Source organism: Vulpes vulpes, chromosome 15 (genome assembly GCF_048418805.1).
Source record: "Vulpes vulpes isolate BD-2025 chromosome 15, VulVul3, whole genome shotgun sequence".
Classification (NCBI taxonomy): Eukaryota; Metazoa; Chordata; class Mammalia; order Carnivora; family Canidae; genus Vulpes; species Vulpes vulpes.
The window spans coordinates 88,054,278-88,078,583 of record NC_132794.1 but is presented as its reverse complement, the minus strand read 5'-3'; the positions used below and the strand labels follow the sequence as shown (position 1 = coordinate 88,078,583).

At 45.5% G+C, this 24,306-nt stretch overlaps 1 protein-coding gene and 1 long non-coding RNA gene across 2 annotated transcripts in view; both read left to right on the top strand.

The window, feature by feature from the left end:
• RRP12 (ribosomal RNA processing 12 homolog) overlaps nt 1–5,777 on the top strand; it is a 30,711-nt gene extending 24,934 nt beyond the window's left edge. The window contains exons 30-34 of the mRNA XM_025991353.2: nt 243–292; nt 2,778–2,850; nt 4,290–4,357; nt 4,623–4,705; nt 5,275–5,777. Coding sequence (XP_025847138.1) covers nt 243–292; nt 2,778–2,850; nt 4,290–4,357; nt 4,623–4,705; nt 5,275–5,377 — 377 coding nt within the window. The 3' untranslated portion in view covers nt 5,378–5,777. The remainder of the gene's footprint in view (nt 1–242; nt 293–2,777; nt 2,851–4,289; nt 4,358–4,622; nt 4,706–5,274) is intronic.
• Nucleotides 5,778–6,089: 312 nt separating this feature from the next.
• Nucleotides 6,090–20,054, top strand: LOC140595705 (uncharacterized). The gene is made up of 3 exons (XR_011997524.1): nt 6,090–6,200; nt 18,927–19,092; nt 19,174–20,054. It is a non-coding gene; the product is annotated as an uncharacterized lncRNA (long non-coding RNA).
• The last annotated feature ends 4,252 nt before the right edge of the window (nt 20,055–24,306 follow it).

Below are 24,306 nucleotides of genomic sequence, written 5' to 3'. Positions count from 1 at the left end.
TTATCTCAGAAGTGGGATCACCACTTCCTTGGGGGGCTGTCTCCCTGGGGCCTAGGATGGGAAAGGGGTTAGTCAGTGTTCCAGGGTCTTGTCTCCCACAGAAGGGTACAGGTTTTCTGGAGCTGGAGTTGCCAGCTCTGTCAGCCTGGTGAGCCAGGAGGAGGCAGGATGAAATTTGTGTGGGCTTTGGGAAAACAGGTGCTCCCTACATGCTCACGGATCTTTCTTCCTTTTGGTTCCAGGGGAAGATGAAGAGATGGCTGACCTGAATGAAGACATGGGTGTCAGGAGTGTGAGTACTTCATCTGATGGGGGGCTGTGGCTTCAGTTCAAAGCCTTGGGTGATAGCTTCTCATCCATCTTTCCCCAACCCCTGCCCACTCTGCTGCCACACATACCCACCTGCCCTCTTTCCTGAATGCATAGGAGAGCCTTGAAGTTGTGCGTAGCAGGCAGTCCCAGAGGGTGTGGTGTGCATGTCCAGGACACAGTGTAATGGGTGACTGCTCTGTGGGGCGTGGGAAGGGGCTCTGAAGCACCTGATGCTTCCATGTTAGCAGAGTTGTCCAGCTGAAAGAAGAAAGGCAAAGCCCTTTCTCTCTCCATCAAGGGCATGTGCTGTTTCAAAGGCTACAGCTGGCCTGTGTTCCGACAGGCAAGTTCCTGCAGGGGCAGGGCCAGCTGCCATTGAGGAGCACAAAAGGCCCCACAAGTCACCTCACCTAATCCTCAAAGGTGATGGGGACTCTATCAACCCCATTTCCAGAGGGGGCTTACAGAAAGTAAGTAGCCTGCCCAAGGACACATGTTATTAGATGCAGACCAGGGATTTGAACCCTGGCCTTCCAGGCTCTTGAGCCCAAGAATTTAACCCCTTTGGCGTCTTCCAGGATGGAGTGCAGCTTCTCACCTGCCCCACTTGAACCAGTGAGGGTAATATGGGTCCAAGCCCTGACTGACCTTCCCAAGCCCAGCAAACAGCACTCCTTTTTTTTTTTTTTTAATTAATTTTTATTGGTGTTCAATTTACCAACATACAGAAAAACACCCAGTGCTCATCCCGTCAAGTGTCCACCTCAGTGCCCATCACCCATTCCCCTCCAACACCCGCCCTCCTCCCCTTCCACCACCCCTAGTTCGTTTCCCCGAGTTAGGAGTCTTTATGTTCTGTCTCCCTTCCTGATATTTCCCAACATTTCTTTTCTCTCCCTTTATATTCCCTTTCACTATTATTTATATTCCCCAAATGAATGAGAACATACACTGTTTGTCCTTCTCCGATTGACTTACTGCACTCAGCATAATATCCTCCAGTTCCATCCACGTTGAAGCAAATGGTGGGTATTTGTCGTTTCTAATTGCTGAGTAATATTCCATTGTATACATAAACCACATCTTCTTTATCCATTCATCTTTCGATGGACACCGAGGCTCCTTCCACAGTTTGGCTATTGTGGCCATTGCTGATAGAAACATCGGGGTGCAGGTGTCCCGACGTTTCATTGCATCTGAATCTTTGGGGTAAATCCCCAACAGTGCAATTGCTGGGTCGTAGGGCAGGTCTATTTTTAACTCTTTGAGGAACCTCCACACAGTTTTCCAGAGTGGCTGCACCAGTTCACATTCCCACCAACAGTGCAAGAGGGTTCCCTTTTCTCCGCATCCTCTCCAACATTTGTTGTTTCCTGCCTTGTTAATTTTCCCCATTCTCACTGGTGTGAGGTGGTATCTCATTGTGGTTTTGATTTGTATTTCCCTGATGGCAAGTGATGCAGAGCATTTTCTCATGTGCATGTTGGCCATGTCCATGTCTTCCTCTGTGAGATTTCTCTTCATGTCTTTTGCCCATTTCATGATTGGATTGTTTGTTTCTTTGGTGTTGAGTTTAATAAGTTCTTTATAGATTTTGGAAACTAGCCCTTTATCTGATATGTCATTTGCAAATATCTTCTCCCATTCTGTAGGTTGTCTTTTAGTTTTGTTGACTGTATCCTTTGCTGCAAACAGCACTTCTGAAACATTTTGGAGCAGTGTCTTCCCTCTCTGTTCTCTCAGACTGTGGCCAACCCATCTAGCCTTCCTGAGTGTCCCCCTTGGAGGACAGCTGCCTAGGCAAGAGATACAATATTAGTAATGAAGACCCAGGTTCTAGGGCCCCTTTCTGGCTTCCGCCTAAACTTTCAAACTCAGTTCCTCACCTATAAATCTTGTAGAATTATTGGGTTGGCTTCATGAAATTAGGCATATCAAGCACATGAGTGTGGTATCTAGTGATCTTTTCCCCCAAATTACTGCTTTCATTGACATATTCACAAATGCCCTGTCCCTGAGCCTGAGGAGATACCTAGTTATCAGAGCATTGCACCCATGCAGAATTCCATTTGGAGAGCTAGGTGAAAACCAGATCAGAGAGTTATGGGGTCAGAGGGTAGCTGAGGGTCTGAGAAACCCCGATGTAAGAGGCCCCCGCTGAATTGGAACGTAAGCGTAGGTCAAGATGCCTAGACACGCACTTGTAGCTTGGGGACAGGAGTTATATGTGAAGCAGCCATATGAGATTGCAGTCATGGGCTGGGCTGTAACTTTGCTCTGTGCTGTCTAGCTGTATAATTTTAGACAGTTCATTATTCTCCCTTAGCCTTGGTGTTCTCATCTGTAAGTGGCGGATCGAGTGGCAGAGAACCTTTCCTGCTAACACAGGTTGTTTATTTTTACTGTGAACATTAATGAGGATGTTCATATACCCTGGTTAATGAACTTTGCTCACCACTTTATAGAAGAAACACCAGAAGCTCAAGCATCAGAAGGAGGCTGATGATGAGGAGCTGGAGATGCCCCCTCAGTACCAAGGTGAGGCTTCCACTCTTCTCTCTTGGGACAATCTGTTCTCTATCCCCTGCATTAGACAGGGGAGTTGCACGCAGAGCCACGAGTTTGCATGACCCCGTTGCAGTCAGTCAGCACTGACAAAGATCGGCTGGTATGTCACCCAAGACAGGGCTAGGGGGTGAGAGTGTCGGGCCCTGGGTGTCAGGAGATCTATGCATGGAACCCCACCCTTTGAGGAGCCCTTGAACCTCATCTCTACCCCACCCACCTAGGCCTTCCTTGAGGCTTATAGCCCACCCCTTTTCCTGGGAGGTGTCTGCCTCTCTTGTCCAGTTCTGAGTCAGGCTGGGTTTGGGGAGACCACCTTAGCCTGTATTGAGGGTAGCTTGCCTAGGAGATTCTCCTACACATTTGTCTTTGGGACCCTAAGGTGTTCATTTTCCCAGAGCAGCTGCTGTAGATACCAGTGTGGCTGCCCAAGGCCAGGGGAGATATCTGTTACTCACCTCTGCCTTCTTCCCCTGAGGGCAACCCCTGCTGTGCATCTGGAGGTACAGAGGCTTCTGTGGAAAGTTCCAGTCACAGGAGCTGGTATGACCTTAGAGCCTTACAACATCCTAACCTGGCCACAGAGCCTTATGGCTTCTCCCTCTGTGGTCTCACAGACCAGCACCCAGTTCACCTACTCTGCTCTGAGGTGGTGTGGTGCAGAACCAGACAATGTGGAGGAGGCCCGGGGTCAGGACTGCTTGCTCTTAGCTGTGTGGCTAACTTGATCCAGTCCTGTGGCCTCTCAGCTTCTGGTTTCCCATCTGTAAAAAAAAAAAAAAAAAAAAGCTGGGGAGGGTATCTGGATCATCTCAGGGTATCCTCCTGAGTCGTCATTGTAGGATTCATCCCTGAGTGTGTTAAAATCAGACTGGAGATGACAAGTGACCTTGGAAGTACCTGGGCTTCTGTAACCACAGCTTTCAAGTCTGTACAGTGGGACAAGAGCTTTCTCTCTCCCTCGGTGTTGGTGCGAAGCCCCAAATGAGCAGAAGCCTAAAGTACCTTGTTATGCAGACGAGGTCAGAAGCTCCAGAAATTCAGAGACTTGCCGAGGTTAAAGCTGTTGATGGTTCAACAGGGAGTTGAACGTGGGTCAGTCTGACTTCAGAGCCTGTGTTTTCTTCTAGAACAGAGCAGATTCAGCTTTGGAGACTGGGGCGTGGTTTATGTTAGTGGAGAAGGTGTATGTCCTCAGAGAGTATCGACAGGTCTTTGCAGCTTCAGGTGTGCCTGAGGAGCCCACTGGTCTAAGCCATCCAGCCACTGGACATTCTTGAGGAAAGTCCTTGCTTGGTAGGGGACAGACAGGTTGCTCCCCGGCAGCTCTGCAAAGAGAAGGTACCCACTGCCTTCTGGGAGGAAGCTGCCCTGACTTTGCCTGATTCATGGCCCTTGTGTTCCCCCTCTAGCTGGAGGCTCTGGCATCCATCGCCCTGTGGCCAAGAAGGCTACGCCTGGGGCTGAATACAAGGCCAAGGTAAAAGCTGTGGGTAGGGACAAAACCTCTGGGAAAGAACAAGGGGAGCTGTGCCCATTACCTTTATTGAGCCAGACTCAAGCCACACTGAGATCTTGTTGGCATCTAAAATCCACACCTTTGTTGGATGGCATTCCAGGGCTACAGGAGCCCTGGGGTGCCACCAAGGCACAGAGTAAAGGGGAGGACAGGGGGCCTGTTAAGTCAGCAGGGAGGAAGGGGAGCCCTGTACTCCTAGCTGATTCTGTTTTCTCTGGTTGAGCAGAAAGCAAAGGGTGATGTGAAGAAGAAAGGTCGGCCTGACCCCTACGCTTACATCCCCCTCAACAGAACCAAACTCAACCGCAGGTACAGTGCTGGGCTATGCAGGGTTGGGCTGAGATGGTAGGCATGGTGCTGGGGAGCTCAGTACTCCAAAGAGGGGAGGGCCATATTCTCAGTACAGTCTCAACTTAATGGCTCAAGTGTCTCCTGGTTTTGTTTTGTTTGTTTGCTTGTTTTTAGAGAGAGAGGAGGGGAGAGCATGTGCTCGAGTCAGGGGGAGGGACAGAGGGAGAAAAAGAAGCAGACTCCCTGCTGAGCAGGGAGCCGGACTTGGGACTCAATCCCAAAATCCTGGGATCATGACCTGAGCTGAAGGCAGAAGCTTAGCCAACTGAGCCACCCAGGCACCCTTACTTTTACTTTTTAATGTGCATTTTCATGTCATTGGTATGAGTGTTATTGACCTGAACTGTTCTTTTAAGCAGGGTAGCACATGGTCTACCCAAATCATGTGCTGCTCATTGACAGGCAGCACCCTTTCTCTTCAGTTCCTCCTAATGCTGGGAGAGCCATTATCCAACATTGGCTGGAGGAGAGGGGACCACCTGTGATGTCACACAGAGATGTGACCCTTCTGTTCCTTGTCCCTGCAGGAAGAAGGTGAAGCTGCAGGGACAGTTCAAAGGCCTGGTGAAAGCTGCCCAGCGAGGATCCCAGGTGGGACACAAACTTCGCAGAAAGGATCGTCGGCCCTGAAGGGTCCCCCAGAGGGCTCTATGATCCAGTCTAAGGTCCCTCTGTGGCTCCCACGCTGCTTTGACAACAACTTTAGATGCTCGAGGTTTTCTCTGTCACAGCCTGGACTCAAAATGACTTGTTGGATGGGACTTGGTTTCCAGAGAGGCACCCAGGATTTTGGAAGTGCCAAACTGGAATCACCCTTCAGAGCTGTCCCTAGAGCCTAGAGATGGGAATATAGCCTCACTGCCTCCAAGTAGGCCAGTTGTGTTTCTGCCCAGAGTGGCCATGTGCACCAGAGCAGAGTTTCCATTTCTTCCAGACTCTTGTAGCCACGTGGCACTTAGCCTGGCTGTGGTCTGGGCATATAAGATTTGCTGTGACCAGATGTAGAATAAACATGCACCACCATGCACTATCCCTAGAAACACTGTGTTTTATCACCTGCCCCTCAAGGGACAAGAACTGTGTCCAGTTATTGACAACAGTAGCTTGACCACTTCTTGTCCAGTCCCAGCAGCCGGTCTAAGGCACTGCAGGTAGCCCTAGGTCAAGCCTAGAACTTGCCCAGGGACACCCACCTGTGTCAGGAGGTCTCTCTGACTTCACTTTACAGCCCCAATCAGAAGGTGACATTTGGAGGCACAGGAGGGGCAGTGAATGATGCGCTAGGGTGGGTCAGGCTAAGAGTTGCTTAGAGCGTGGCTACCCCAAGCTGACCCGGCCACAGGTTTCTTCCAACAGCTTTGTTCAGTGGTTCATTGAAGTGTTTACTAAGCCTCTCCAAGTGCCGAGTGCAGCTGAATCATCTAGCTTGATCATTATGTCCTGTTTTTCCCAGGTAAGTATGCAAGTTGTACAAAGATTCTCACTGTCCAGCTCTGTTGGCCTGGAACAGAGGAAGTAGTGCTGACCTCCTGTTGCCCCTGAGGTCACTTTGTTGGCCAGGGTACCCCAGTGTGTGCTTTCCCAACAGGCCTCAAGAAGCAAGGAATCCTAGGGCTACTCCAATAGGAGGAATTGTCCCCTGTCATTTGATCCATAGCTTTTCTCATCTCAGATTCTCCCTGTTTGAGATGAGAAACCGCCACCCCACCCCCCCACCCCACCCCACACACATACACACATTCAATAGTCTCCATTCTAGTTTCATGCCCTTGGTTCTGATAATGCTCCCAGGAGGCCCTGTGCAGTTTTGTTCATCCTCTAAAGGGGCTCCAGTCTTGATGTGATCCATCCATCCAGCCCCAAATGAGGGGATTTACTCCTACTGATTTTGGAGCTAGGAAGTGGAGAGGAACACACTTCACCCAGAGGTGGCGCTCTTTACATGCCTTGTTCACAGAAAGTCTGGGCTTGGAAAGCAAGGAAGATGGTCACCAAGAGGTGGGTCTTAGAAATTTGCAGAGGGATGTAACCATGACCCCTGTGGTTACACTTCTGGACAAATTAGGCCTATCACAGCCCTTTCCTATTTCCTTTCTCAGGAAATTAGCCGTGTGCAGTATGTTGCTGCATGAAAGTAGGAATGGGGATGAGCCAGTTGCTCAGTGTTGATATCTTTAACAAAAAGTTTGAAGCCAGTGTGCTGACTGTAGCATGCTTTCCAAGATCTTTGTTTTCTTTCAAAGGTAGGGCTAGAGCTTTGTACAGTGGCAGTATCATAGCCAATGAGGTTTATCCAAGTCACGATTATTGCTAATCAATGGGGTAGGGCTGAAGCAGGTGGCCTAGAAAGGCTGATGTTGGTGATGTGCTAAATTCCATATTCTTGTGGAAGTAGACTTCAAATGCAAATTATCTTGAAGCAGAGGCAACAATTAATCTGCCCTAGAAACTTGAGGTGCTTGAAACATTTGTTGTGAAAATCAGTGCTGTTTTTGTTCCATGGAGTGGGGGTGGGGATTGGGAGTATTTATCAATTTAGTTTCAGGAGGCTCATTGAGTTTCAGGAAGGCCTACCCCAGGATCCAGATTTACTACTTTGATTTTTCTCATGCTTTTGGCAAAGTCAGAATCAGACTTGTTCTGGCTTTCTTTTCTGGGATCCATCCTCACTCCTGAGAAATGGAAGGTGGAACATGCCTTGTGTGACTGCACCAAAACAGCAACCCTAGTGTTGACCGAGGAGGTGTGCAGCATTAGGGGCTTACAAAGGCAGTCTACTCACATCCGCCCACCCTGGTGCCCGTGGACACAGGTGTGGCTGGTGAAAGTGACCTCAACCCTCTCTGGGAAATGCAGCTTCCTGTGACTATGGCAGTGGGTGTGGTGGTGATGGTGGTGAGGGTCACTCCTGGCAGTGGCTGCTATCATAGGTCCACTGTCATCTGTGCAAGCCTGCCTCGGTCCACAGGCTTTGTGGTGTTTCCCTGCACTGTTTGCAACATGCGAGAAAATTACTTATGATGTTCACGTGGTCTCTGTTTTCATTCTTCTCTGACTGCTTATGCTTCATCACAGGGTGACTTAGGAAATTAGAGTGTATTCTCTCTTTCACTATGAAAGTAATAAAGATTCACAGAACATTTGGAAAAAAACAGAAAAGTAAAAGCAGGAGCTAGAATCCTTCCACTGTAATCTCACTGTTAATCCTAGTATGGTAGACTGTGGAGCAACACGGATTTGAAGTGCACAGGTCCGGGATCCCTGGGTGGCGCAGAGGTTTGGCGCCTGCCTTTGGCCCAGGGCGCGATCCTGGAGACCCGGGATCGAATCCCACGTCGGGCTCCCGGTGCATGGAGCCTGTTTCTCCCTCTGCCTATGTCTCTGCCTCTTTCTCTCTCTGTGTGACTATCTTAAATAAATGAAAAAATTAAAAAAAAATATATATATATATATATATAAAAAATGAAGTGCACAGGTCCACTTACACATGGATTCCTTAAAAATATGTATGTATGTATTTATTTAGTAATTTCTTTCTTTTTTTTTTTTTTTTAGTTTTTTTATTTATTTATGATAGTCACAGAGAGAGAGAGAGGCAGAGACACAGGCAGAGGGAGAAGCAGGCTCCATGCACCGGGAGCCTGATGTGGGATTCGATCCCGGGTCTCCAGGATCGCGCCCTGGGCCAAAGGCAGGCGCCAAACCGCTGCGCCACCCAGGGATCCCTAGTAATTTATTTCAAATATATATATATGAAAGAGAGCACACGAGTGGGGAAGGGGCAGAGGGAGACAGAATCTTTAAGCAGAGTCCCTGCCAAGTGCAGAGCTCAATCTCTCAACCCATGAGATCATAACCTGAGCCAAAACCAAGAGCTGGATGCTTAAGGTCCTGTGCCAACCAGGTGCTTGGATTGTTTTTGATAAATACAGCACAGTACTATACATGTGTTTTCTCTTCCTTATGATGTTCTTAATAGTATTTTCTTTAGTTGCTTTAAGAATACAGCATATGAAAAAAAAAAAGAATACAGCATATGATACATATGCCAAATATGTGTTGTTTAATAATGTCATCAGTAAGGCTTCTGGTCAGCGGTAGGCTATTAGTAGTTAAGTTTTGAGGAAGTCAAAAATTATAAGTGGATTTTGGACTGCACAGGGGTTAATACTCCAAACCCCCATATTGTTCAAGGGTCAGCTGTATTAACCGTATATTTCATTCTGGTTTTTTACTACATAAGGGATTTTTTTTTTTTGTATCCCTACGTAAGGGATACAAAAACAGAGTTTTAAAAAATAAGTTTATAATCTAAATTTGCACTTGGCTATCACAAGCTTTTTACTCTTCCAGTATAAACGCTTGATAAACATTGTTTTCAGTGGTCCAGTTTAAGCATCTTCCCAGTGGACTGTAGGTCAGTTTATTTACAAAGAATCTTTGGGCCCATAAGTATGTTGCTCCTTGATGTACACAGGAATGTAATGCCATCACTAGATGTTGGATCACATACAAAGCAATATTTAGAAAGTGACCTGATGATGATGACTGTTCTTTGTTCTATTTTTGCTATACATTATTATGAATAGATAGATGAATGTACTCCAGAAAATAACCCTGATTTGGGGCACTACAAGCTGGCTTGCCATTTCCTGAAATCATGGTTACCATAGTTTCTGCCATCAGAACCATTTACCATGCTGTCAGAGAGGCTGGCCAAGTTGTCCAGGACCAGGGCTGCAGTGGCATAAATTGTTCTCCCAGTCCCAGTCTTGTTGACTGATCGTGGAAGTGCTAGAATAGGATTTTGAGGCTGTGGTCAATAATGGGTAAATACTGAATAAGACTGTGGGGGTGGGGAGCCTGGGTGGCATCAGTTAAGCATCTGACTCTTGATTTCAGCTCACTTCATGATCTCAAGGTGATGAGATCAAGCCCCAAGTCAGGCCACCCTGGGCGTGGAACCTACTTAGGATTCTCTCTCCCCCTCTCCCTCTGCCCTTCCCTTTCCCCCTCCCCCACTCTCACAAATGCATGTTCTCTCAAAAAGAAAAAAAAAATAAGAAAAAAGGAATATGGGTGGGGAGTATGGTGGCACACTCAGGCTGGATTGAGGTCTGAATATTAGCTTTACAAATCTAAAATCAGAGTTGATCGTGTTCAGAAGAGAAAAGAGACAATCAAAGGCCTAGTCAAAATGATGATTTATTAATTTGTAATGAGAAATATAACTGCCAAGGAGCCTGAGACTTGTGTCATGGTGGCTGCTCACCACACACTCCCTCCTTGCACAGGAAGTCAGAATGATGAAGCTTTAGTGAACATGGAACAGGGCATGGGAGATCATGTGAGTGATGCATTGGTCATGTCACTGAGGTAGGACAGTGTTCTCTCTATGGGAAATACCTGCCCACCGGGTCCCCCTCAATTCTGGTTAGTGCCAGAGCCTACCTCTCATGTCTTCTAGACCCTTCAGAAACCCTTATCTACTGTTCAGAAGCTTTTCTGAGATTTCATTCGGCTCCTGCTTTTCTTCACTTGCAGGCACACCCAGATTGAATTTCTAAGCCCAACTCTTCGGGCTTTCACCAGGGAGACATCCTGTTCTCTCTGGGGCCTTGCGCACATAACTAGCACATAACTAATCCTATCTGTCGTGTGTGGACTTGAAGGGTTTAACTTCTATAGGGCGGCTTGATTTCTAGATTCCAGAGATGTTACCCTGTAGACCCAAAGGTAGCAATTACAGAGCTGATAGGATTTTAGGGCAGAATTTGAGAGAGGGCCTGAGGCACTGATGACAGGCAAATGGATTTGTGAATGGTGCCGGGAATAGCTGGTACATCCTCATAGCTCCTCTGTTGGTTTTACAAGCTCTTGAAGAGCCTTGCTTTGAACCAGAACTGTTGCTATGCCATAGATCCTGGACTTGAGCCTGAAACACATACACAGCTGCTAACTTGGGACCAGCCCTTAGTTGTAAATAAGGTCATAAAAATGACAAGGTGCAACATTACCCGAGAAGATTTTACACAGCCGTGCATATTGATTGAGTCCTTGCATGATAACACTTATCTAAAAATGCCTTCCTTAATCATTCCAGCAAGTAGTTCAACTTAAGCAGAGTATACCTCCAGAGCAAATAACCAGCTAGCAAAGCTGACTTGTATTTATTCCGAAGATCTTTCCATGCCCACACGAGGACTTTCACAGAGGTCATGTGGATGGATCCTGTCCATCAGGACTTCACCCAGGGACCCAGCCACACAGATTCCAGTCTGAGCCAGCACAGGACCCTCCTGGTTCACCACCAAACACGTTCACAAGCACTCGCTCCCCATCCCTGCCATGGTGGTGTGATGATATGGCTATCATTTCGTGATCTTTCACAGCTAGGAACTGGGAAGCAAAGCTCACTAGTTAGCAGAAGGTAGTGCCCTGGCCCCCAGAGGTCAAGCCCACCTGGCTGGGCTCCACATGACTCAGCCCAGGGGAAGGCCATGTTGCCAGGAGGCATAGCTGGACATTTCCAAAGGCCATTTGCAATTGGGAGGCCAGTCTTTCCCTTCATCCATATGCAGGCTTTTTACTCCCAAAGCCCTGCTGCTCTGAGACTAAAAATACAGAACAGGTTTCAGTGTGCTTGGTGAGAGGAGGGTGGAGCTCTGCTAGGACTGACTTTCTTAACTACTGTGAGGGCCAGGGTGGGGTGGGGCTGCTTGCTAGGCATTCCTTCCTCTCCTTCCTCTTCCCCTTGCAGAGGGTGATGGAGTTGGGCTGCATTCTCTTCTACCATTTTCTGCCATTTTCTTCTACTACATTCCTTGCCCTCTTCTTCACCCTCTCCGTGCATATCTCACATGCATGTGTGCATACACACACGCACACTTGCATTGTGCCTTTTTTCTGAGCAAAGGGTTTCTTAGAAAGCATTTTGTGAGATGGGAGATGTGGTAGTAAGCCAGATAGACAGGATCTCTGCCTTCAGGAAGTTTATGAGGAGGGGACAGGTAAAGAAAAACATGTGATTGGGATAGTGCTCTGCAGACACCTTGAAAGGACTTCATTTGGATGAAGAGGCTATAGGGGGGCCTCTTATAGTAAATGATATTTGTGTAAGACCTGAAGGATGAGCAGGCTTTAGGTTAAGTCATTTACCTCAATGACCAAGGCTCCAAAATTTCTAGATCATGGGGCCTATGGGCAGCAATATGATTGGGAGGTGGGCTTGGGCCAGGACCTGTCTTGAAGCTCTGCTCCATACCGGGCTCATTGTTTCACTGAGAGAGAGAGACAGTGTGTGTGTATGTATGTGTGGTGAGGGATGGAGGGTGGTATGACTACTTTTGGCTCATGCTCCAAAGGAATAGCCAGTGCAGAGGGCCTTGGAGCCAAGAAGAGTTTGGCCCCTTTAAAGAACTGAAAAGAAACCAGGGTTGCTGGACCAGGGGAACAGGGTAGGGAAGTAGGACAGCCACAGACTGGAGAAACTGCTGCTGGTGCTTCATAGGGTCTTGGATTAGCCTAGCTCAGATGTTTGGCCATGGTGATGGAGGGGATAATGCAGACCTGCATTTGACTTGCTTTTTTTTTTTTTTTTTTTTTAAGATCGCTAGCTGCTTTGTGAGTCATAGATTGGAACAGGGCAAGCGGAAACAAGATGGCCTGTTAGGAAGCTGCTGTTAAAATTCAGACTAGAGGGGAGAGTGCAGGTGGCTGGGCGGGTGGGTGGGGGTATCAGTGGTGGAGATGGTGGGAAGTAGTTGTAGGTGGTATGAAAACTGCAACCTGAAGTTCAGCACTCTTCCCTTTCAGCTTCAGGAAAGGGAAGATGGGCCCCTTGTTTACCGGGCCACAAAGGCTGGATGAAGTACATTCAACCATTTGAGCCCTTTTTATTGTTGCCCAGTGTATGTCAAGCACTGTCCTAGGCACTGCAGATACACCAGAGAACAAAACAACGACTTTCATGGGAGAATCAAAGAAAATAAATGTGAAATTTTAGCATGTTAGATAGTGATAAGTGTCCTAGAGAATTATAAAGCAGAAAAGGGGATAGGGATGGGAAGGAGGAATGGTCAACTTTAAATTGGGCAATCAGAGAAAGTGGTTAAAGACTTGGGGAATTGAAATTTTAACTCCTCAGGATGGTGGAAACAGCAAGTGCAAAGGCCCTGCGGTAGGCATGTGCTTGTGGTGTTCAAAGAAAAATAACTGAAGCTGAGAGAGTGAGAGGGAGATGAAATCCAGATGTGCACTGGGGCCAGATGGCATAGTATCTTATAGGCCATTGGGAGGACTTTGGCTTTTCTTCCCAGTGGAAAGAGGAACCAGTGGAAGATTATGAATGAAGGGTCATATGATCTGAAGAGGCCATCATCTAAGATGGGAAAAACTGCAGATGGAACATTTTGGGGCAGGAAAGACAGGAGTTCAGTTTTGGACATACTGAGTTTGAGTTGGTGTTAGACATTCAAGTGGAGATGGGCCAGCTAGAGTTAGGAATCTGGAACTCAAGAGCATTCCAGCATGGGTATATACACTTGAGAGTTGTATGTGTATGTGTGGTGTATTTCAAGCAAATAGGCTGACATATCAGCAAGTGGGTGAGTGCTGACAGAGAAGAGAAAATGTCTGAGGCCTGAGCTTGGGATATCCCAATAGTAAAAGAAGATAGATAAGGAAGAACAGCCAGTGAGGTAGAGAAAAAACAAACCAAGAAGACAAAACAAAAGTTAAGAAAACATGGTATTCTGGAAACTACGTGAAGGTAACATTTCAGGGAAAAAGAGGTTATCAACTGCATCGGATCTGCTGAGAAGTCACGTGAGACGAGGATTGCTGGATTTGGTAACATGAAGGTCATGGTGAGGAGTTCTGGTAATGGGCAGTTCAGCCCAAACTACTCTCAAGTTCAACTAAAAAAGTAGGATGAAACATCTCTCTCTTTTTAAAAAAGATTTTATTTATTAGAGAGAGAGAGCACAAGCCAGAGACAGAAGCAGACTCCTCTGAACAGGGAGCCCAATGATGCAGGGTCTTGACCAGACCTGAAATAGTCAGATGCTTAACTGACTGAGCTACACAGATGCCCCAAAACAAACTTCTTAAAAGCAACAAAGAGCTAGCAGGAGAGTGAAGAATTACCTAACCAAGCCCCAAGAGTAGACAGGAGCTGGAAAGGAAAGCCCAGCAAAAGGGGAACTTACGCTTGGGCGGGTGGGTGGTGGTGCAAAGTAGGAAGAGTCTGTTGTAAGGCTGATATGTACTTTTGGAGGCCCCATGCCCTCATGGGATTAAGGGGACAGAAGTTGGAGTTTGGGAACCCCAAGAGTAGAAACTCCAACAAATTACACATGCACACCTTAGCCTGGGGCCCTAATGGGTGAAAACCTAGGTATAAGGGTAAATCCAAAGCACATCACACAGGATTGCAGACTACCATCATGTCATCTGGGTGGTCCAGGGAATCTTGAGACTAGGACTTGGATTCAGGTGGTTCTGGACTGCTACCGTCACCAGGAATTTTGCAGAAACAAACATGGCAATATCATTTTAGCTTCCAAATATTTCTATAAAAAAGTTTTCAAATATAATATCTGGTATTCAATCAAGAATAACCAGGCATACTAGGAGACACTAAAGTATGAGTGAGAAAAAGCAGAAAGAATAAACGACAGGACTATACCATAGGCAATCTGTTCACACCTCTGATCTCACTGGTCACACTATGTTATTATTTGTGACTTTTTTTTGATGGGGAACATTTCTTGGTTGCTTCTCCAGCATCCAGTCCATCCTTTTTCCTTCCCAACATTCTTTAATTTCAGTTCTGGTAAAAATGTGGTGCTGGAGAGGCTGACCTAAGACCAGCTCTAAGAGTGGGGCATGTGAGCTCTCCACTTGTCCTCAGAATTGGTGCAGGGGTGAGGATGTCAGCTAATCCAGTGGGTCTTTTGAAAAATACTGGTACACAGACTCTGCTCTTGAATAAGGAAGCCTGTCCCTGTAAGAGCTGCTGGCTGCAGAATGAAACCCACCCCACAGGAGATCAAATAGAGAACTGGAAAGAAATGAGGTCTTTGGTGACATCATTAAGTTGCTAGTTCAAGGTTCATCTGAGGTTAGACCTGTGTCTAGCACAGCAGTGTCCAACAGAAATATAATGCAGTCATATATGTAAATTATCTAGTAGCCACATTGAAGTAAAATAATTTTATTTTTTTAAGATTTTATTTATTCATGAGAGACAGGGGCGGGGGGTGGGCAGAGACACAGGCAGAGGGAGAAGCAGGCTCCATGCAGGGAGCCCAAAGTGGGACTTGATCCCGGGCCTCCAAGATCATGCCGTGGGCTGAAAGTGGCTTTTAAACTGCTGAGCCACCCAGGCTGCCCAGTGAAATAATTTTAATAATATATTTTATTTAACCTAATATCCAAAAATAGTATCATTTTAACATATAATAATGTAAAATATTACTAATGAAATATCTTACATTCTGTTATTCATGTGAAGTATGAAATCCTGTGTGTATATTCAACACATCTCTGTTTGGACTACCTATATTTCAAGCATTCAATAGCCCTGTGTGGCTGGGGACTACCAAACTGACACCACAGCTCTAGAGTTTTCTTTTATTGAGCCAATAAATTCCCTTATAACCATTTTTAACAGATTTATTGAGATACAATTTATTTACCATAAAATCTACCCATTGTAAATTTTCTATGGTTCTTTGGTTTTTAGTAAATTTATAGATTGTGCAACCATCACCCACCTCTAATTCTGGAACATTTCCATCACCCCAAAAAGTTCTGTCCTGAACCTATGGTGTTACTCTATTCCTGTGCAAAGCCCCAGGCAATGACTGGTCTTCTCTCTGTCTCTATAAATTGTCTTTTTCTGGATATTTCATGTTAAGAAAATCATATAATATGGAAGTCTTTTACTTCTGACCTCTTAGCATAGTGTTTTTGAGATTCATGTATGTTTTGGCATGTGTCAGTAGTTCATTTCTTTTTATTGCTGTCTAGTATTCTAGTATATGGCTATACACACTTTTTGTTTACTCACCAATTGATAGATATGTGGATTGTTTCCAATTTGGAGTTATGACTAATGCTGCTATGAACGTTGACGTCTAAGTCTTTGTGTGGGCATATGTTTCCATTTCTCTTGAGTAGAGTCTTAAGAGTGGAATTCCTTGGTCATATGCTAAGTTTATGTTTAATCTATTAAGAAACTGTGGAACAGGGGATCCCTGGGTGGTGCAGCGGTTTGGTGCCTGCCTTTGGCCCAGGGCGCGATCCTGGAGACCCGGGATCGAATCTCACGTCGGGCTCCCCATGCATGGAGCCTGCTTCTCCTTCTGCCTAGGTCTCTGCCTCTCTCTCTCTCTCTCTCTCTCTCTCTCTCTCTCTGTGTGTGACTATCATAAATAAATTAAAAAAAAAAAAAAAAGAAACTGTGGAACAGGGGTACCTGGCTGGTTCAGTTGAGAGGGCATGTGACTCTTGATCTCAGGGTCATGAGTTTGACCTCCACATTGGGTGTAGAGATTATTTTTTTTAAAGATTCTATTTATTTATTCATGATAGACAGAGAGAGGCAGAGACACAAGCAGAGGGAGAAGCAGGCTCCATGCCGGGAGCCTGACGCGGGACTCGGTCCCGGGACTCCAGGATCGTGCCCTGGGCCAAAGGCAGGTGCCAAACTGCTGAGCCACCCAGGGATCCCCAGAGTGTAGAGATTATTTTTAAAATACTATTAAAAAAAAAAAAAAATAAGGGCCACCTGGGTGGCTCAGCGGTTGAGCGTCTCCCTTGGGCTCAGGGCATGATCCTGGAATCCCGGGATCAAGTCCAACATCAGGCTCCCTGCATGGAGTCTGCTTCGCTTTCTATCTTATCTATCTTAAAAAAAAAAAAAAAAAAAAAAAAAAGTTAAGAAACTGCCAAACTTTTCCAAAGTAGCTATTTTGTGTCAGCATGTCTGAGGACTCCTGTCTTTCCACATCCCTGCCAACAGTTGACATTGTCTGTCTCTTTTAATAGCCTTCTAGTGGGTGTACAAGGGAATCTCATTGTGGTTTTAAGTTGCATTTTTCTAATGACTAATGACATTAAGCATCTTTTTGTGTACTTACTGGCCACTTGTGTGGGGTTTTTTTTTTTTTTAAGATTTTATTTATTTATTCACAAGAGACAGAGAGAGAGAGGCAGAGACATAGGCAGAGGGAGGAGAAGCAGGCTCCATGCAGGGAGCCTAATGTGGGACTTGATCCCAGGACTCTGAGATCATGCCCTGAGCTGAAGGCAAACGCTCAACCACTGAGCCACCCAGGCATCCCGCCGCTTGTGTTTCTTTAGTGAAATATCAATTCAAATCTTTTCCCAAGTTTTAATTAATTTACGGTATTTTATTTTCTTAGTAATATCTTTTTTTGTAACAGCTGTGTTGAGATGTAATTCACATTTTATAAAACTCACCCTTTTAAAGTATACAACTCAGTGGGTTTTTTTTAATTTTTAATTTTTTTTTTTTTAGTATATGCACAATGTTGCATAATCTTCCCCACTACCTAATTCCACAAATTTCCATCACCTTAAAAAGAAAACCTACACTGGGACACCTGGGTGGCTCAGTTGATTAAGTGGCCGGTTTTGATTTTGGCTTAGGTCATAATCTCAGGGTCCTGGAATTGAGCCCTGCATTGGGCTCCATGGTGCAGGGACTCTGCTTGAGATTCTCTCTCTCTCCCTCTGTCTCTCCCCACCTCAAATAAATCTTAAAAAGAAAAAAAAAAAAAAACAGTACCTGTTTAACAGTCATTTCCCATGTTTATCTCTCTGCCCCCAATCCCTTGCAATGTACTTTGTTTCTATGGACTTGCCTATCTGGACATTTCATATAAATTGAATCATATATATGACCTTTTTGTCTGGCTCTTTCACTGAGCATACTATTTTCAAGTTTCATCCGTGTTGTAGGATATGTCAGTACTTTGTTCCTTTTTATGGCCAAATAACATTCCATGTGTGGATATACCACATTGTGTTTATTCATTCATCAGTTGATAGACATTTGGGTTGTTTCCACTTTGGGGCTATAACAAATAATGTTACTATGAACATTTGTGTACAAGTGTTTGTGTGAATGTATGCTTTCAGTTCTCTGGGGTGTATATCCAGGAGTGGAATTGCTGGATCATATGCTAACTTCACGTTCAACTTTTTGAGGAACTGTCAGACTGTTTTCCAAAGCAGTTACACTATTTTACATTCCCACCAACAGTGTATGAGGAAGGGCTCCAGTCTCTCCACATCCATGCTAGCACCAATACCACCATCATCACTACTACTACTACTACTACTTCTTCTTCTCTTCCTTCTTCTTTGCAACTAGCACTCCTTTTCTCTTTTTATTGTGGATAAAATACAAGTAACAAATTTACCATCTTAACCATATTAAATGTACTATTGAATGGCATTGAGTACATTCACACTGTTGTGTAACCATCACCACCATCCATCTCCAAAACCTTTTATCAGCCCAAACAGAAAGTCCATACCTATTATACACTAACTCCCCATTCCCTTCCCTCCAGCCCTTGGAAGCCACCATTCCACTTTCTGTCTCTGTGAATTTGACTCCTCTGCATACCTTGTATAAATGGCATCATGCTGTGTTTGTCCTTTTGTGACTGGCTTATTTTATTTAGTGTAATGTCCTCACATTTCATCCACGTTGTAGCATGTGTCAGAATTTCCTTCCTTTTTAAGGCTGCGTAATATTCCATGGTATATATACAACACATCTGTTTATCCATTTATCTGTTGATAGACATTTGGGTTGTCTCCACCTTTTGGCTATTGAGAATAATAATACTGTTGTGAACATGGGTGTACAAGTATCTATTTGAGTCCCTGCCTTCAACTTTTTTGAATTGGGATATGCACCCAAAATTGGAATTGCTGGATCATATGATAATTTTGTTTAATTTTTTTGAGGCTAAGAGCCACTTCTACAGGGCAGTGGCCACCACTTTAGGGAAGTTGGCCCCCAAAGTTCCTACCTTACATTTTTGTTGGGCTGTTCAGGTTTTTTTGCTTTGTATGGAAACCAGTAATCAACCATGTTTTAAAACAGTTTTATTTGCAATGTACTTTCATTGTCCAGAAAGGAGAAAGGAAATGTCCCCTTCAAGGATCCAGGTTTAGAGGACAGCACTAAAGAGCTCCGGGGAGTTATTCATTGACTTGTTCCTTGCCTTCACTCTTCCTGTGCAGCCAGCGTTCTGGCCGAAGGCTGTCAGGATCCAGTAGGCCCCAAGCTCTTGGGAACTGTGAGTAACAAACTATTTCAGCAGTTGTAGTTTACTGATTTATGGGTTTCACTATACCTGTATAAAACCAGTGTTCTACAGGGATGCCTGGATGGCTCAGCAGTTGAGCATCTGCCTTCAGCTCACGGTGAGATCCTGAAGTTCCAGGATCGAATCCCACATCGGGATCCCCTTAAGGAGACTGTTTCTCCCTCTGCGGATGTTTCTGCCTCTCTCTCTCTCTCTCTCTGTCTCTCATTAATCAATCTTTAAAACAAAAACAACCAGTATCCCAGGTAACATTTTAAAATACCTAGCCCTGTATTTTACCCAGAGACATGAGCCAGTTGATTTTCAAAGCAGGAGGTTCCAGGGAGCCCCACCTTGCCAGAAAAGTAGGTTCTGGTTAAAAGTAAGACGGAGGCACCCTTCATCCTGGGTACTCTTAAGAGTACTTAAATCAACTCCTTTCCTCCTCCTGTGAGCATGGGAATGGGAAGTAGTTTGGCAGAGCTAATAATTCTTTCTGAGGGATATTATGGTGGAAAGCAGAATGAGAGGTTAAAAAGTTATATCTGGTAATAGTTGTAATACAAATAATAATGACCACCATTATCGTAAAAACTAGCACTGTAGAATGTCCCCTGAGACAATATGTTGAGAACCCCTGAGTTGTGACCAACTGCCCTGGCTTGCCTGGGACTATGGGAGTTTCCCAGGACACTGGACTTCCGATGCTAAAACCAAGAGAGGTCCAGCCACATTGTGATAATTGGTCATCTAAACCTAGTCTCCCACTTGTGTGGTCCCACTGTGTGACCCTGGCCGCTTCTCCTCCTCCTCTGTTGCCCAGAGAGAATATTCTCAGAGGGAATATCTAACTCATACATTTGTTTTAAGGATAAAATAAAACATGTAAAGCATTAAGCTCAGGACATGGCATATTATTAACTACAAATAAATGTTAGCTATCATTACCTAAATTCCTATCTACCTTGCAAGTTTTGTGTGTTCTTTTGGAGATATAGCATTTTTTATTTATTTAAATGTATAGCCCATCTACACCCACAAATTTATATAATAAAAGCAAAAAAAAGCCAAATATCCAGCAAGATGGCTAGAAAAGAATATATTAAAACCACATAGTAGAAGAGAGAGAACAAACCCCAAATCCAGGCTGATAGGTATCTAGAAGTATGCATTCGGTGGACCTGGATAACGAGGGAAGGGCCATCGTTTACTCAGGGCTGGGAAGCCAATCACAAGGTGCAGCTGACTCTTCCCTGCTTAAAACACAGCCTGTTGTTTTTATTTTATTTTTAAGAAAAGGTTTATTTATTTATCCATGAGAGACACAGAGAGTCTCTGAGGCAGAGACACAGATAGAGGGAGAAGCAGACTCCCTGCAGGGAGCCCGATGTGGAACTCAATCCCAGATCCCAGGATTATGCTGTGAGCCAAAGGCAGACGCTCAACCGCTCAACCGCTGAGCCACTCAGGCATCCCGCCTGATGTTTTTATTACGTCTATTTTACAGAGTTGGAGACATCATAAAAAGCACAAGAGAAGTCTGCTTGTCCTCTCATCATCTTTTTGGGCCTAGCTTCTGGCCATCCTGATTTTGTAAGAGGAATATCAGGAAGCTCTAAAAATTATTATGAGCCTGGATATCACAGCCAAGCTGCCTATCCAGCCAGCCTCCTAGAGCCAGGAAAGTCTCCAGCAATTGAATCCAAACTCTTGCTTTACAAATAGGGACACTGAAGCCCAGAGCAGGGACTGCCCTTCTCAGCATCCAGGTACTGGAAGAACCAGGACTTAGAACCCAGGTCGCCAACTCCCAACCCGGTGTCCTCTGCTGAAGGTAGTTAGGACTACACTCAGGGGAGCTGGAGACAGCTCACCAGGCCTAGGGATGTGGCCTGAAACAGCTGAGAATGAATTTAGACAGTGTCCTCGAGTCTGCATTTCCAGATGGGCAGGTAGGTGGGCAGGATTATGATTTTCCAAATGAGGTCATGTGGTTCTGGGGATGAGACCAGCAGTGTCTCCAAGGAGGCCCTGAGATCTGCAGGTATGAATCTGAAATGGGAAAGAGAAGGCCTCGTGTCCTTACAGGTTGGGGTCAACAGATGCATGGGCTCACCTGTCCACCACCACCCCCCAAACCCCCGCCCCGGGAAACCAGAAGCAAAGCTACTCAGGGAGGGAAACTCAGAATGGCCTACTCAAAGCCACCTGCCCTTTCTAGGACAAACTCACCAAGATTCTGTGAAACACAGGGCCTGTGAGCCTTGGGAAATAGACCCTATGCTCCTGAGAGGGCAACCAGAGCGACACCAGGCACACCATGGGAGAAGGAAGGTGTGGGGCTGCACTTGGCCAGACCGCAGAGCCCTTCATCACACAAGGAGCTTCTACTTTGCCATCAGTCTGAACTGGCATCTGGCCTTTGTGTTCACTTCTTTGGGGTTTGCTTTCTTGGGGGGTATTGCTGTCTTCAAAACACCAATCAGGTCCCCTTATGCCCCTGTGCCCACAAGCGGACCTAGTGCTCAGCAGCGCAGCATCCCTATCCTTCATATATCCCCCTTCTCATCTCTGACACTCACTTCCAACCACCCTGACCTTGTCCGAGTTGCTTAGCTGTACTGCTCTCCCCACTTCTTCTTCCCCTCTTAGCCTTTCCCCATCTCTGTTGGTTAGCGTGGTGCCAGACACTATAACAAATCTCAGAACTTCAGTGCATAATGCAAAGTTGTTTTCAGGTTCTCCTAATAATCTGGATTGATAATCCTGGATGCTGTGTGCTGGTGAGGGAAATGGTAGCTGCGCCTTCTCTGTGTGGCCTCCAAGATCGCCCCAAGCATTGACAGACTGTCAGCACAACAGCCAAGAGCACTGGATAATCATATAAGGGAGGTTTTTATGGGTCAGTACACATTGTTTTTGCTCACATTTCACTAGCTAGACCTCAGTCATTTGGCCACACTTCACTGCAAGGGAGTCTGGGCAACATTCTAGCTATGTCCCCAAAAAGAAGGAATGGGTTTTTGCTTTTTTTTTTAAGATTTTAAAAATGTATTTATTAGAGACACAGAGAGAGAGAGAGAGAGGCAGACACAGGCAGAGGGAGAAGCAGGCTCCATGCTGGGAGTCTCCCAATGTGGGACTCGACCCTGGGTCTCCAGGATCAGGCCCTGGGCTGAAGGCAGCGCTAAACCGCTAAGCCACCGGGGCTGCCCAGGAATGGGTTTTGTGAACACTGCCACAACCATCCTTTAGTGTCAGCCCGAGACACTTTCACAGAAAGTATTTCCTAACTCATTATGACCCAGTTGAGCTCCTCCTTTTGGGTTCAGCCACTACACTTGGAAGCCAATCTTTTTATAACCCATATTTAAGGTAGGGTACAGTAATGTTTTATTTACACATTTTTCTGTGTTAGAATGTGTATTAGTTTCCTATTGGTTCTGTAACAGATTACCAGGAATTTAGCATCTTAAAACGATATAAATTGATTTTCTTACAGTTCTAGTGTCAGGTCTGAAGTGGGTCTTATTGGGTTAAAAATCAAGCTGTCAGCAGGGCTGTGCTTCCTTCTGGAGGCTCTGGGGTGGAGAGGGGTCTGTTTCATTGCCTTTTCCAGCATTAGGGAGTTCCTGTACTCCTTGCCTCATAGACCTTCCATCATCAAAGTCAGCAATCACAGCCCTTCAACCTCTGCATCTCCTTCTCTGACCCTGACCCTTCCTCCCTCTTAAAAGGACCCTTGTGATTACATTGGACCCACCTAGATAATCCGGGATAAACTCCACATCTCAAAATCTTTGACTTAATCACATCTGCACAGTCCCCTTTGCCAAGTAAGGTCACATATTCACAGGGCCCAGGGATTAGACATAGACATTTTTGGAGGGCCATTATTTTGTCTACCACAGACTCTTAAGCTTTGTAAGGACTGCCTCCAGTGTTTGTTGCTATGTGACCTTAGAAATAGGCATAGTACCTAGGACACTGTAGGTGTTCTTTAATGTGTCAGGTGATAGAATGGGTAGGGTTACAGCCTCCCAAAGTTAGCCCCAACCATGGCAACCCTGCCCGTTTCTCCCCATGAGGCCTGTGCTGGCTCATGGCCAGTAGCCCATTTGTCATAGTTCCTACTTCCTCATATGATGTGGCTTATAGAGAATTCATAGGGCATATGGCCTTCATGCCCCAAGGCAAATTTTTAAAAAATCAACCTTTTGGGGGTGCCTGAGAGGCTCAGTCAGTTAAGTGTCTGACTTCAGCTCAAGTCATTATCTCAGAGTCCTGGGATCAAGCCCCATGTCAAATCCCATGTCAAGCCCCGAGCCCCATGTAGAGCCTCATGTAGAGCCCCACAACAGGCTCCATGCTCAGCAAGGTTTCTCCTTCTGCCCATCCCCCTACTCGTGTTCTCTCTCTCTCTCCAAATAAATAAATAATACAAAAATCAACTTTATTGAGGTATAATTTACATATGACAGATTTATCCATCTTAAGTGTTCATTGAGTTTTGATAAATGTATGCCCCCATGCAACCACCACTATAATAAATATATGGTATATGTGTGTTCATGGTTTCTTTTGTTGTTTTGATGTACAAATTCTGAGTTTTAAGACCTCTATATAGATGTGACTGTCACCAGAATCAGGCTCCATCACCGTCCAAAATTCTCCTGAACTCCTCTCTTAACTCTTGGCAACCATTGATTTTTGTCTGAACTTACAGTTGTGTCCAAGGCAAAAAAAAATTTTTAATATTTTATTTATTTATTCATGAGAGACAGAGGCAGAGATATAGGCAGAGGGAGAAGGAGGCTTCCTGTGGGGAGCTCGATGCGGTCGGTACTCGATCTTGGAACCCATGATCACATCCTGAGCCGAAGGCAGACGTTCAACCACTGAACCATCCAGGCGTCCCAAGGCAAAAAAAAATTTAAAGATTTATTTATTTATTTAAGAGAGAGCATGAGCAGAGGAAAGGGCAGAGGGAGAGAGAGAGAGAGAGAAGCAGACTCCCCACTGAGCATGGACCCCAATGCAGGGCTTGATCTCATGACCCTGAGATCTTGACCTGAGATGAAATCAAGAGTTAGATGATTAACTGACTGTGCCACCCAGGTCCCCCCTTAGATTAGTCATTTTAGAGCGTACAATTCAGTGACATTTAGTACATCCACAGTGTTGTGTGGCCACACTCTACCAAGT